This window comes from Saimiri boliviensis, chromosome 15, assembly GCF_048565385.1.
Source record: "Saimiri boliviensis isolate mSaiBol1 chromosome 15, mSaiBol1.pri, whole genome shotgun sequence".
NCBI lineage: Eukaryota > Metazoa > Chordata > Mammalia > Primates > Cebidae > Saimiri > Saimiri boliviensis.
Window position 1 is genome coordinate 64,542,015 of NC_133463.1, and position 14,027 is coordinate 64,556,041.

Below are 14,027 nucleotides of genomic sequence, written 5' to 3' on the forward strand. Positions count from 1 at the left end.
AATGTTTCTGTTTATATTGCTTCTTGAGCTACAGGAACAGTCTTATTCATATCTAGAAGAAAGTCAGGACTCAATGCATTTTGATTGAATGAATGAATAAATTAAGGGAGATATGAACACATAAAAAGCCTGAGTTACCTGAGATATGCTGATCACAGTATTTCATGGCACCCTTACTACTGAATTGACCTGACATACGTGGGTTTCTTCAAGACACTACAAAATGCATCTTTCACCCACAAGCAAATGACTGACTATGGAGTCATTTGATTGTGAATTAAAGTGATACATAAAAACCTAAAAAAAATTAAGGCACAAAAAGGAACAGATTTTAAAGTCTTTTTCACTGACTAGGGACTAGCAGAGCTTTTTATATCTGATTTTAGCCCCGGTTTTAAAAATTATTCCTTCCATGAAGTGTTTTCCATGGTTTCATTTATAATTTATTTACATATATCTTTTCACACACAGGAAAAAAATGTTTTACTGCAGAGGTGAAAAATATAAAAGGATTGGTTTTTTTCAAGGTCATTAATCTCCATTTATTTCTTTTCTCCCAATAATATGGAGCAAAATCTAACAAGAATAATATCTAAAATAATCTGTCAAAGGAAAGTATTTCTTAAAACCTCAGAGCGCTTAAAATGACACTTTAGCACATGTACTTATTTTCAATGTAGCAAAGAAAGAGTTGTTTGAACTAAACACAAACCTTTTCTCAGATGTGGTTCATTTTCAAGTACTATAATTGATAGCAACAGAGACAATTATAAGGGTACTAATTTAAGAGAACTTGAGGTTATGGGCTTATAGTCAAAGAGTTAAAACCTTAAAAATAAAAAGCTAAGTTGTTAAAAAAATTACTGTTCAAATACTGATATTTCAAATATCTTGAAAAAAATCTGAAGGGGCAGATCTTGGCTGAAAATAACTACAGTCAGAATTAATCTGCTTATATACATCAGGAATGTTTCTGCATGTACAGTGCTTCAAAAAAATTCTAGAATATAGAGTGTGCTTCAATGATATACTTTTGATGGAGAATAAATGCTTAAGAATTCAATAACAAATCTAATTATATGACAATCATCTTGCTCTCATGCCATGCATAGCTTATTTCTGAGGTCTATTCCTATCAGTGACAACTCCCTTATTTGGATTTATAATGTAAGAGCCCAGTTAGCAGGGGAAGGTATGGGGGGAAACCAAAACATAAACACCTATACAGGGCACATTGAAGAAGAAAATACTGCATATTCCTCATGAAGCACATTTTTATTACCGGCTTTTTGCATTACAGCAATAAACAGTTGGTTTTCTCATTTTACTCAGTAAAACTCCGAATTAATTTTTCTATAGTTATCTGGTATTGGGATGACAGAGTACCAAAAAATCTTAAAGTTCATCTTAATAGGCCAGGGGCAGTGGCTCACGCCTGTAAGTAATCCCAGCACTTTGGGAGCCTGAGGCAGGCGGATCACCTAACGTCAGGAGTTCGAGACCAGCTTGGCCAACATGGTGATACCCTATCTCTAATAAAAATACAAAAATTAGCTGGGTGTGGTAGCAGGTGCCTGTAATCCCAGCTACTCGGGAGGCTGAGGCAGGAGAATTGCTTGAGACTGGGAGGCAGAGGTTGCAGTGAGCTGAGACTGTGCCACTGCACTCCAGCCTCAGCAACAGAGCAAGACTGAAAAAAAAAAAAAAAAAAAAAAAAAAAAAGTCCATCTTAATAATAATCTTTTATGGGAAAAATAAATAAAAGAAAATGAAGTTCAAATGGATTACAAAGCTAAGTGAATTCCCCTAGCACTCCTCTACAGAATCCAACCTGCAGCTGCTGCTGGCTCATAATAGAAATATGGCAGAATTATACATGTATTCTAAAGAGTATCTTAATGGGAAAAGAAAAAATCTAATCTCTGAAAATATATCCTCTCTCCAGGAAAGGGTGCTGTGTTAACACATCTACTATGTGCCAAGCATTGGAAATACAAAAAGAATGACATAGTCCAAAATGTTAACATGTCTATGGGTTAGTACAAAAAGCTCACAACTAAAAAGATGACAACAGTGGAATACATGCTTCTCCTGAAACACATAACAGGTTCCAGGACAACACAAAGGAAGAGCCCCTAACCCAGACTCAGGAGTCAGCAAACGCTGTGAACAGATGAGCTGATACCTGAACATTAGCCTCAAAGTCAGTGATCATGCAAAGGCATTTCAGGTGAAGGAAACAAAACTAGTAAGAGCATCAGTGAGAGGAAGACAATGCAAGCTGCTCTCGGGCAATATTGAGGAGGGTAGAGACATTATCGAATCTTTAAATGGAATCTGCTACATAACGGTGCTTACTATGTAACAAGTTGTATAAATGTGCTAGCCTTATTCTTACTATTATCCCTTCTAGAAGAATAGTGAGATTTAATGTGGATAGGTAATGTCTTATTGGATAGCTGATATTTACAAATGCAAGTATAATTAGACGATATGTTTTAACAGAAGTAGACCCATACTTGCTATAAAATGAAGGACAATTGATCTATAAATCGAATTTTTAAAAATTAAAGGAAAGAAGGAAGTGGGGAAGGTGGGAGAAAAAGAGAAAGGAAGGAGGATAAAAAAGAGAAGGAAGAAGAGAAAAAGAGAGAAAAAAGAAAATAAAAGAAAAAAGAGGCAAAGAAGGAGAGAAGGAAGAAGAAGAGGGGAGGAGGAAGCAAATAAAAACAGAAGGAAGAAGAAACAAGAAAGAACAGAAAAAAGAAATCAATGGAAAGGAGAGGAAGATGAGAAGGAAGAGGAAGAGGAAAGAATGGGAGGTAAGAAAAGAAGGCAAAGAAAGAGACAAGAAGGGAATATAAAGATAGAGAAACAGAAAAGAAACCAATAAGAATTTACTTGAAAGAAGTTAATTTTTTACTTGAAAGAAGGATTTACTTGAAAGACAATAAACGAATAAAGAAAGGAACAATGGGGCACGCTACTCAAGTGTTTTAGGAGTGATATCAAAAAGAAATCCAAGGTAACTCCAAAATTTCCAGCCCAACGTCGTTGAAATCAGGAGTAAAGAAGAAAGGAGGCAAAAAGAAAGTTGTTATGGGGAACTTCACTTCTACACAGTTGACTCCGAAGCGCCAATGAATATCAAGGAGGAGCTTCGCACCAGCTGGAAAAACAGGTCTTAGAACAAACCATTGTTTATAATAAGATTCCCAAATATGTTCCTGGACACATGAAAGGATGCAGGCATTCTTTAATCTTATATCAACAGTTCACCTAAATATGAAAGGAGAAATGCTAGACCAGGAGACTCTGTGAATTCCCAAGCGCCTCACTATGCCCCACCCCTTTAACACTTTGTGAATCCAGCGAAATCACTGGCTTCAAGTATGTCTGCAGAACCTAGCACACTCAAATTGGACACTCTAAAGGTATTCCGATTTGTTCTCTGCTTCCACACCCATTCCTGCACTGAATGTAGGCAGAGGATAAAACCTTAATTACACAGCCTTGGAGCACATAAATGAGAATGGAGTGCATCTCCTTAACCTATAATCTGCATGGAAAAAAAAAAAAACAAACAAACTAAATTGTGCCTGGTAACTAGAAGAGCATAAGACAACTTTCAGACCATCATTCAAATCATAAATTCCTAAAACAAAGCCCTCTAAATAGGGGAGTAGTACAAAATAAGTCAAACACATGGATGAAGTATCCCTTAATTTGGGGATCGAACATTACATCCTTAATTGATTACATCAAAATTTGCACCTTACTCACTCTATTGGAACTAGTTTCTGCAGCAAAAGTACCACGGAAAAATGAATCACAGTAATTTTAAAAAGACAAGTAAGCAAATTTAATTTTCATTTTACTGATTTCAAATAGAAGCTTAGTAAGTTCAAATAAAGTAGCATTACACTACACGGAGCAGATAACATAGTCTCAAAGAAATAACACCAGTCCCCAAAATCAACCTGATTAAGAGACTGCATCAAACAGCTCTGATTTACCAGTCTTCTACCTCCTCCCTTACATGCAAGTGGCCTATCTTCCATTGCTTTTCTATTTGCAGTAAACTTAGACTCACGTTTGGCAAGGCCATGTATCAGTGTGGTTGTGAAGACAAGCTTTCGTGGCCTGTCTATCCTGATTTACTATCCCATTCTCTCTACTTATGCAACTCTGTGCTCTTGGGCAGAGCAACTCTAATCTATGCTGTTTCCTTATATATTTTTTTAAATGGACATAAGGATAGTGTTTACTTCTAGGGCTTTGATGAAGATGAGTTGATTAATACATGTAAAGAACTCAGCTCCACAAATGCACATAAGAAATCCTTAGTAAATTTTAGCTATAATTAGATGTGAATCCAAAATTGAAGAAAAATAAGGGATCTGTACAAATTTTGAATATGTAAAACAAAAGATGAGCCGGGCACGGTGGCTCAATCCTGTAATCCCAGCACTTTGGGAGGCTGAGGCGGGTGGATCACGAGGTCGAGAGTTCAAGACCATCCTGGTCGACATGGTGAAACCTCGTCTCTACTAAAAATACAAAAAATCAGCTGGGCATGGTGGCGTGTGCCTGTAATCCCAGCTACTCAGGAGGCTGAGGCAGGAGAATTGCCTGAACCCAGGAGGCGGAGGTTGCGGTGAGCCGAGATCGCGCCATTGCACTCCAGCCTGGGTAACAAGAGCAAAACTCCGTCTCAAAAAAAAAAAAAAAAAAAAAAAAGATGAAAGAAGTATGAATCAACTTTAAGACAGAAAAATTTCTACATTTGTTTTTCAACTAAAATTAAACAAGGATTTAAATAATATTCTGAAAATGTATAACATTTGCTTCGGAATGTGGATCACATGATGAAGAATTCAAGAGATCTGTGGTCTAATGATTATCTGAATTAGACTCCACAAAGGAAATCAGAAAATGAAATGGAACAACTTCTCTCTCCAAACTTTTCTTGTATTGGCATACTACTTGTATATCTGTGTTTCTAACAGCTGCATGTATGCTATAATTAAAATGATCCAAGAAATAAAAAACACTGAATAATGTCCAGACTTGATAAGGTTAGCAGAGCAGACCATTTGAGAGGTAAAGCTTTTTCTTGGGAGTTGAATAATGCTAAATTTGATTGGATCCACTGATAACCATAATTTCTTCTCCTAAACATTCTGCCTACAGAAAAACACTGATATTCAACAAAATTATACATGCTCTTTTACATGATAACAAATAAACCAAAAATCAAAGATCATACCAAGTCTCATGAACAAGGTCAAAAAAGATTTAACTATCATGCAGATAAAGGGATTAGTAATGATAGCTGAACTATTCTACTAGGGTGGCTACATTATCCAGCTCTGCCATCTCCACTGATGAAAATAACCTGGTAAATGCCAGAACTTTCCCTTGCTTTATGGCCTTGGGGTGAGCATATGTTTTATTTTGCACACTTTATTACTTGTTAAAGAGAGACAGTCCTGAAAAAGAAGTGTGGGTTCATATGCCAAGCATTCTGTATTCTACAGTCTGAATTGATTAAAGTCTCATTTACCAGTTTTTCTAAACTGCAATTGTCCTCAACTCAGAAAAATAAAGAAACAGAACCTGCTAAGATCTACAACTTCCCTACTACTCCAGATCAAAGAAAATGCCAAGGAAATACTAAATGTTTAGAAGTAAAATTCAACACAAGTCAAATAAACCACAATGAGATTAATAGTCTCTAATTTTTTTTCAAATCAAACTGTAATCCCCTGCACAAATGAATGTACTGATACATGTTCAAGATCTATAAAACTCACACGATTAAATATGTTGAAAATACAAATCCAAAGGATTACTTCCTCTCTCTAAACTCTGTTCTTCCTGCTTCTAACATGACATATTGTGCAACTCTGATAAAAATATTTAAAACACAGAAATGTAACACTCCTAGCTCAAACAGAAGACAGTCCTTGGTAAGTTAATTAGATGATTCTTCTATTAACCTTAGAATTTCAATAAGGCCCAAAATAAGTTTAATAGCTGGAAACCAGTAGCTACCTTCTTAGAGTCCTGAATAATGCAGTAATAAAAATAATTTACTAATATGAAAAGGCAACATATATATCATGAGCTTATGAACTTGGGATAGCATAAACACTTTCCCGTGGGAAGCACTTGACAAGACTCCTACTTTTATTACCTGATCTGAGGGCTAAAAGTTCCCCCATAAAGATGATGCCAACGCCCTAATGCACAGCACATTAAGCCCTAATGAAACAGCAAAGGCCATGTTGTTAATGCAGGCTTCCATTCAGCAATGGTTTAAATATAAGCATAATAAAGCAGATTAAAAAGAAAGAAGCTGGCCAGGTGAGGTGGTTCATGTCTGTAAAACTAGCACTTTGGGAGGCTGAGGTGGTGTATCACAATGTCAGGAGTTCAAGACCAGCCTGGCCAACACGGTGAAACCCTGTCTTTATAAAAGTAAAAAAAAAAAAAAAAAAAAAAAAATTAGCTAGGCGTGGTGGTGCGCACCTGTAATCTCAACTACTCAGGAGACTGGAGCAGGAGAATCACTTGAACCTGGGAGGTGGAGGTTGCAGTGAGCCAGGATTGCATCACTGCACTCCAGCCTAACTAACAGAGCGAGACTCCATCTCGAGATGGATAGATAGATAGATCGATAGATAGATAGACAGACAGACAGACAGAAGCTGTAAATACTTTTTTAAGAACTGGATCTCTTCTATGATCAGTCTCCATGTGAGCCTCAATGGCTCCATACAGATAGTAAATATTACATGAAGAGCTAACAAATTACTCTGCATCTATTATTTTTAAAAATTTAAGCATGACAATTGATAGAACATACAGGATAAATGAAAAACTGGGAAACTAACATCCTGGTCAAATCAGTTAGCTCTAAACTAGCCATTAAAACTTAACTTGTTTTCTTGTAAAGAATTGACATGTCATCTCCTTTCAAGGCTGGGCATGTTAGCTTAAGGTGTTGAGGGGAGAATCTGATAAATGCCACAGACTTAGAAAGGACAGTCCTGGCTTTCTTATGGCTGTTTATAGTGACCTCCATTATCCGGCTGGGGCTCTATCTACTATGCAGCACAAAGAAACATTGTTATTTGACAGTATTTTTACAAAGTTGTAATTCTTTGACTCAGTCATTTGTGATGTAATTTGCACAAAAGTGGATATTATCAGTACAAGCATGTCTAAATTTCAATTATTCCTCCAAGTATATTTGAAATAACTTGCACTTAGAACTGGAAATCTTAGAATTTATTTAAATTACTGTACTTCGTTTTCCCAACTGTATCTTATATTTGCACTCAAGTCCATTCAAATTATTTAAAACCATCCATGTCAAACCAAAATATAGATCAAAGCCATAGAGTCCTTTAAGCCTTTTGCTTTTGGCTTCGGCTCCTTTTGTCTTGGCCTAAAATGTCATAAATCTATCATTAACCACCAACTGTTCTGAATGTTTTTTTTTTTTTAAAGCAAGTTTAATTGAAAAAGATTAATGAATTCTTCATCTATTACTTCAATTAGCTTAAATTATAGATTTATATAAATAATTTCTAAAATTGAATGCTTATTTTTCTGTAATACTAATATTTACCAACATTTTTATATCAGAACACACACAGGCCATTAACTTACGATATATTTCTGACAAAACTGCATCAAAGAAATTCTATAGTCAGCATTTTATCTCCCACAGCTTTTAGCCTCCACAAAGTTTAACCGCCAAGGAAAGAATCTCTCAAATAGCATTTCAGCAACACAAACTTGTGGGTGAGAAAAAAAAAAATCAGATCTGTTTTTATTCATTTTATGCATATTGAAAAACCAGTCAATATTTATTTCAGCATACAAATATTAATAAGTTACTTATCTTCAGACATTTTTCTGCATCAGTATCTGGCATATGTGCAAAGCATTCAAGACTAGCATTTGGCCTACAAGTATATTCAGTGTTATCCTCAGAAACTGAAGTTAACCCTTTAGACTAGTTTCAAAATCCAGTCGTTTGAAACAATCATGTGCTGTTTCCACAGATTACTTTTTTCCATTTTTAGCAATGTTATTTATCTTGGAAAAAATTTGATCTTAACAAGATTATGTTCCTGCATGCTCTTTCCTACCACTTTTTGTCTTCCTTGCTGTGTGCTGCAAGGATTTAGTAGACAGCATTGTCTAGGATCAGCTGTTTTATTTCTAGTTCTATTAGTTCAAACTCAGATAGCTCACACATCTGTTTTACTTCTAAAATCACTGCCCAGGAAAAGTGTCCAGCTCCTTCTACCCAAACATAAACTTTACTATAAATAACTAAGAACCTAACAAATAACTGTTTGGGGGAAATGGAAGAGTGTTTAAAAATCTGAATTCCTTCAAACTATAGGCCTTAGTAATCTTCTTTTTTAGAGCCTTCCTGACAGCCTAGATCAGCTTCCCTCAGAAGTTCTCCCCAGAGTGAACAAACTGAAACTCCTGCCGGAAATCCAGGTATTAACATCATATTACTTGCTAATTATAAAACACCATTTCACATACTGACATTATTCATTTCCAACCCTTTTATCTAAAACACGTATTTGCTTTCCAATCCTAGTTTGACAGCATAGTGTATCTGACATAAGACAGTAAAATGATCTTTAATAGACAGCAGTTCAAAGCATGTAGCTTTCATGAATAATAACGATGTTGGCTTAATTTGCTGCTCTGCAGAAATAATTCTATTTGTGGAAGTTCACAAACTAAGATGGAATTTTTAGAGTGCTTTACCAAGATGAAACTGGTGTTTTAAGAGTACTTCTTTATATCTCCCTTAAAGTGATAAGATTGCCATTTTGACATTTAAAGGACTCAGACATTTTTCTTCTGATTCTTCTTACAAGTATTGCAAATATGTTCACTACCTGTTATTTAGAATCTCTTTGCCTGCCTTTCTTAATTGGCATTAAGTCAACAGAGAGGTTTGAGGCAAATGAGCTGTAGCTATCGAGTTGATAAAAATGACTGATATTTTAAGGGATGTTTTCATTAGTTCTCTGGTACCTCTAATCATTCCTAAAAATGGTTACTAGTAAAGCTAATATGTTTTGAAATCCCCCTGGCCTTATAATACAATAAAAAGCTACAAACTGTAACAGAAACTAATACACATTCTCAAGCTTACCATGAGTTTTAACTACGCTAAAATTACTAAAATTAAATGTATACATTTATTTAGACTCAGTTCCGTCTTTCATTCTATTCAAAATGTAAGTTTCTTTTTTTTTTTCATTTCAAATATGCCATAAACTGAAGACGGAAAGATAGATCAAAGAGGTATGCTGTTTTTAATAAAAGTAAAAATCTAAATTATTACTAAATGCTTTCATAAATTATTGCCATTTTCCTTAAATGCAGAAAGGAATGCTTTATTGGTCTGTACCAAGGTCATTCTGGTGTCCCTAGTACTTACAATCACATTTACTTCTTTTTAATCAATATAAAATGTTATTTCCCAGTTTTCATCTGCAATTATTTTGCCTTTCCAAAAGTATGTCTTTGCAACCATCAAAATGGCCCAAATCTAGTCAGGATGAATATAAAATCATATTCTAATCCAAGATACAGGAAAGATCCTCACTAAAGGGAAGATTATAGCAAAAACCTTATAATCTTAAAACTAGAACAAGGCATGAATTATTATCATGTACAACCACAAAGATTAATAACATTTCTGGAAGACTGTGGAAACATCAAATTACCATGAAATATGTCCAGAAATGTGATGCTTAGCTAACTTCATGAAAAGACTTTTCCCAAACGAAAAAATTAAAACAACAACAAAAAAAAACCCTAGGATTGTTTTCTACAATAAGAGGCTAAGAGTTGTCTTTAGACAACTCCAGATATACTTGTATGAAGCAGCTATGGAGTGTGTCCATCTCTTCTGCTAGATCTAGCACGCTACCTGTCTGGTATCAGGACCTTGGTTTTAACATGTATTTAAGAATTCACATTTCATTTCTAATAACTTTTTCTGTCCAAAGAGACAAAACAAAGTACAAACCTGCACATCGTAGGTCCCATTTAGTAAAACAGGCCTTGAAGAATTGATGTCCTGCAGCACACCAGAAAACACTGAACGGTTGACCTTCTGGAAGTCTTTGGAATGGCTGAACTGCACCATGTTATGAAGGGCCAAGATTTTGCTGTCCAGCTCAGCATCCTGCCTGGTGCGGTTATGCAGTCCTAAGTGATACTTTCGGAAGTGCTTAATCAGATCTGTGGGGTCGTTGCCATAGTAACCATATCCACAGATATTGCATTTAAAGTCCTGAAGCTCTGGAGACAGAGGTGCCGGGTCTGAGTTATCATTCACCAGTAAGTCAGTTTTGGATTTATTCAGTCTTACACCCCCATCTGAAGGCACTTGTGGGTTTTTTGAGGCCACTGAAACTGGGCTCAAACCTTGACAATTGGCTTGACCACTGTGTGCTTGCCCTGTTTCCTCCGTAGCCTTTGGTGACATCTTCTGATCTTCCTTTGTCTCCAATGAGTCCCCTGAGGGGGTGCAGGCTGTATCTTGAGGGTCATCTGCCTCTGGTCTTTGAGGAGACTTCAAGGGCTCACAGACTCCCCCAGCAGCTGGAGATGAGAAAGCCAACATATTTCTGTCTGTCACCTCATCATCCGGAAAGGAGGGAAGGTTTCCTCCCTTACTGGGGCTTTCATAATTGAAGCCAGCCTTCTCACTCAAGACTACGCTTTTCAAGTCCTTCTTACTGCTAGAAGATGGATCTTGAACATGCAAGCTATGTTCCTCCTTATGATTTACTTCTGCAGCATCACTCTGATCCGTATTTTCTGACATCTGATCTGCAGAAAATTCTTTATTCTTTCCAGATACCTTGCTTTCTGTACCTATAGGCTCCAGGATCTGGCCCTCGCCTTCACTCACAACGTTTCTCAGAGGGGGGTTCTTTTTCCGGACCATATCTGCAAGGATACAGGGAAAAGGCAGATACAATGTTATTTGAAAGTTACAGAGATATAACTGAATCTGGAATATTTTACTTATGCAAGTATTTTAAGGTGCATAATCAAATGCTTCCTCTAGGAAAAAAGTCAGTTTTAAAAACAGCAAAAAGTTGAGACTAAAACTAACAATTTACATTTAGAATTACTATTATAACCAAGATTAGCTCACTTATTATTTTAAAGTTGCTTTAGGAATAATGAAGGATTTATTTTTATTACTAAGTCTACCCTCCCTATTACTTACTCTTTCCTGAAAATATATTTCTGTCCAATTTATTCTTTCAATTGTAGTTGATAATGTATATACATGCTTATATATTTATACATGTTCTATATTATATATAATATGTATACATGTTATGTTTATAAAACATAGATATGCATTTATTTTTATAGAAGTCATCATATGTTTATTTATATGGTACATATATGTATACAAAAATAACAAAAATTGGAATTCAATATTGTTACCCTATACAACCAGGATGTAAATATAGTTTCAAACAAAATATCTTCATAGTCAAAAAGAAAGAAACAGCCATGTTATAAACAGAGTGAAAACTGCCCCATCACTTTCAAGAACTGGAGGATGACAAATGTTCCAGCTCTGACCTACCAACAAATTTCTTTAAGCCACATTTGGGGCTTGCCCGAAAGTCAGAAGGAAGACCTGGTATGCATCACAGGGGTCAGATCAGGTTTTCCTAGGACTCTGTCCAGCATGTTGGGGAATCTAATAAGCTCTGGGTATCCATACACAGCCTGATGAAAACAGTACCTGTTCCACCATCAAGAGCACCCTGGAAACTGACTAAGAAAGAATACTGAGCTGAACCATATGACATTGTCCTTGTATAGCTCAAAACAGCAAAATATTAGCAGCTTCCTATTGTTCACTTTTACACATTAGCTCAACTATGTCTCTCAAAGTTAAGTTAGTGGCATCAGTGGCGTCAAAAGAAGAATACTGGAGCAAATTCTTCTGCTGGAGTAGAATGAGTCAGAACTCTAAGAATATAAAAAACTAAGAAACAATTTGTGTAGTGTCAATTAAAGAATGCATTAACAAAGGCTGGATGAGGTCTGGGTTCCGTGGCTGCTGTTTCTTAATCACGCAGCTTAAAAAAACTATCAAGTGCTGTGTAAGTCATCACCACGAAGGTCTCTTGGAAAATTCCACCTGTGATAATCTAACAAAACAAGCCTTCTTTGTTAGCTGACTCCACCATAAGGACTAACAGAGTTAGTTATACCACAATTATCCAAAACGTGCTGAGAAAATCCAAATTAATAACATGGTTTAGTCATTTTCATCTATAATTTCTCATAAGTACTGAAGAATCACACTGATTTTGACTATACAGGTGTACCTTTGCTTCCTAAAAGCTAGTCACGCAAAATTTTTATAATACAAATTAATGAACAAGAATAGCGCATTAGAGTATAAGGAATCATTTATAAAGTAAAGATGTACCATAGTGAATGATGTCAAAAATGGTATAATGATACTTAAGAAAGTACACTGGGCCAGGATCACGCCTGTAATCCCAGCACTTTGGGAGGCCAGGGCAGGCAGATTGCCTGAGGTCAGGCATTTGAGACTGCCCTGTCCAACATGACAAAACTAAAATTACAAAATTTAGCACACCGTCTCTACTAAAAATACAAAAATTAGTGCACACCTGTAATCGCAGCTACTCAGGAGGCTGAGGCAGGAGAATTACTTAAACCCAGGAGGCGGAGGTTGCAGTGAGCTGAGATCGCACCATTGCATTCCAGCCTCAGTGACAAAAGCAAAACTCCATCTCAAAAAAAAAAAAAAAAAAAAAAAAAAAAAAAGACAGAGAGAACGAGAGAGAAAGAAAGTACACTGTTCTTCTGAGACATTAATAATGTTATTCATCAAGTATCTATAGAAGCTCCTCCCTCTTGGAACAAAATATACATATTCAGGATGAAAGCGTAAAGTTTCAAGTGAAAGTGATGGTGCTGAAACAATGTAAATCTGCCTGACTTCCGGAGGCAGGAAGAGGAATATGAGCTTCTTACCTCTGTGTCATTCCATTAGGCCCTAAAATTAACTAAGCTTGATAACCGCTGTTAAAAAAAGGAAACACTGGTAAACCAATTTTTTTTAAATATTTGCATTTCAATGTCTTACATGTTATGTCAACCTTTGAGGAGTTCTCTATTCTTTTGTCAAAAGTGACTAAAGAAGCCCTGGGGATGTATGAAAATACACAGAAGACTGAGGGGCAGATTTATTAGTAGTCAATAAAGGGAAAAAGGAGAAAAAAGACTAAATGGGCAAACTGAAGAAATTAGTTATCATTTAAAATATAAGTTTGAGCAAAATATGCATGGTTTTAACTTGGCCTATAGGAAAGGACATTTTAGGTTGTAATCAGACATTCCTACACATAAAAATGTGGAGGCTTGATACAACTTTTCTTACCTTTCCCTCCAGAATTTCCTGATTATTAATACTTTTCAGTATATATAATGTCTTCAGTAACTATTACAATATAATCTTCCCTTACTGAATAACTATATCATTTGTATTTTAACTGTTTCTTCTTAAGATGACTGCAATCTAACAACATACCACCTAAATGAAATGAATAAGTTAACACAAAAAAAAATACAAAAATCCCATATCAAAATATAGGACTCATGAAGAAGTCAGAAAAAAATAATCTAATTCATTAAGGTTATCTTTCCTTTAAAATGAAGAGAAAATGGTTTATGTCCATATGTTAATGCCAGTGTGAGTGATTGGGAAAATGACAATATTTTAAATAGCAAGGGAACCAAGATAAAATACTTAAAAGTGAATAGATCTAAATACATTAATATTTTTAAAATTAACATTTTTCAGAACACAAAGAAGCTTTAGATCTTGTTGATTTATTGTTACACTGAAGAGATACAATGGGTCACTAGTTTAAAATCTACTCAACCAGCATCTTTAG

General features: G+C 35.6%; 1 protein-coding gene across 12 annotated transcripts in view; it reads right to left on the reverse strand.

The window, feature by feature from the left end:
* TRPS1 (transcriptional repressor GATA binding 1) overlaps nucleotides 1-14,027 on the reverse strand; it is a 259,287-nt gene that overhangs the window by 197,107 nt on the left and 48,153 nt on the right. For all 12 annotated transcript variants that reach the window (XM_074387076.1, XM_039464616.2, XM_074387073.1 and 9 more), the window contains one exon: nucleotides 10,085-11,013. In XM_074387076.1, coding sequence (XP_074243177.1) covers nucleotides 10,085-11,011 — 927 coding nt within the window. In that variant the 5' untranslated portion in view covers nucleotides 11,012-11,013. The remainder of the gene's footprint in view (nucleotides 1-10,084; nucleotides 11,014-14,027) is intronic.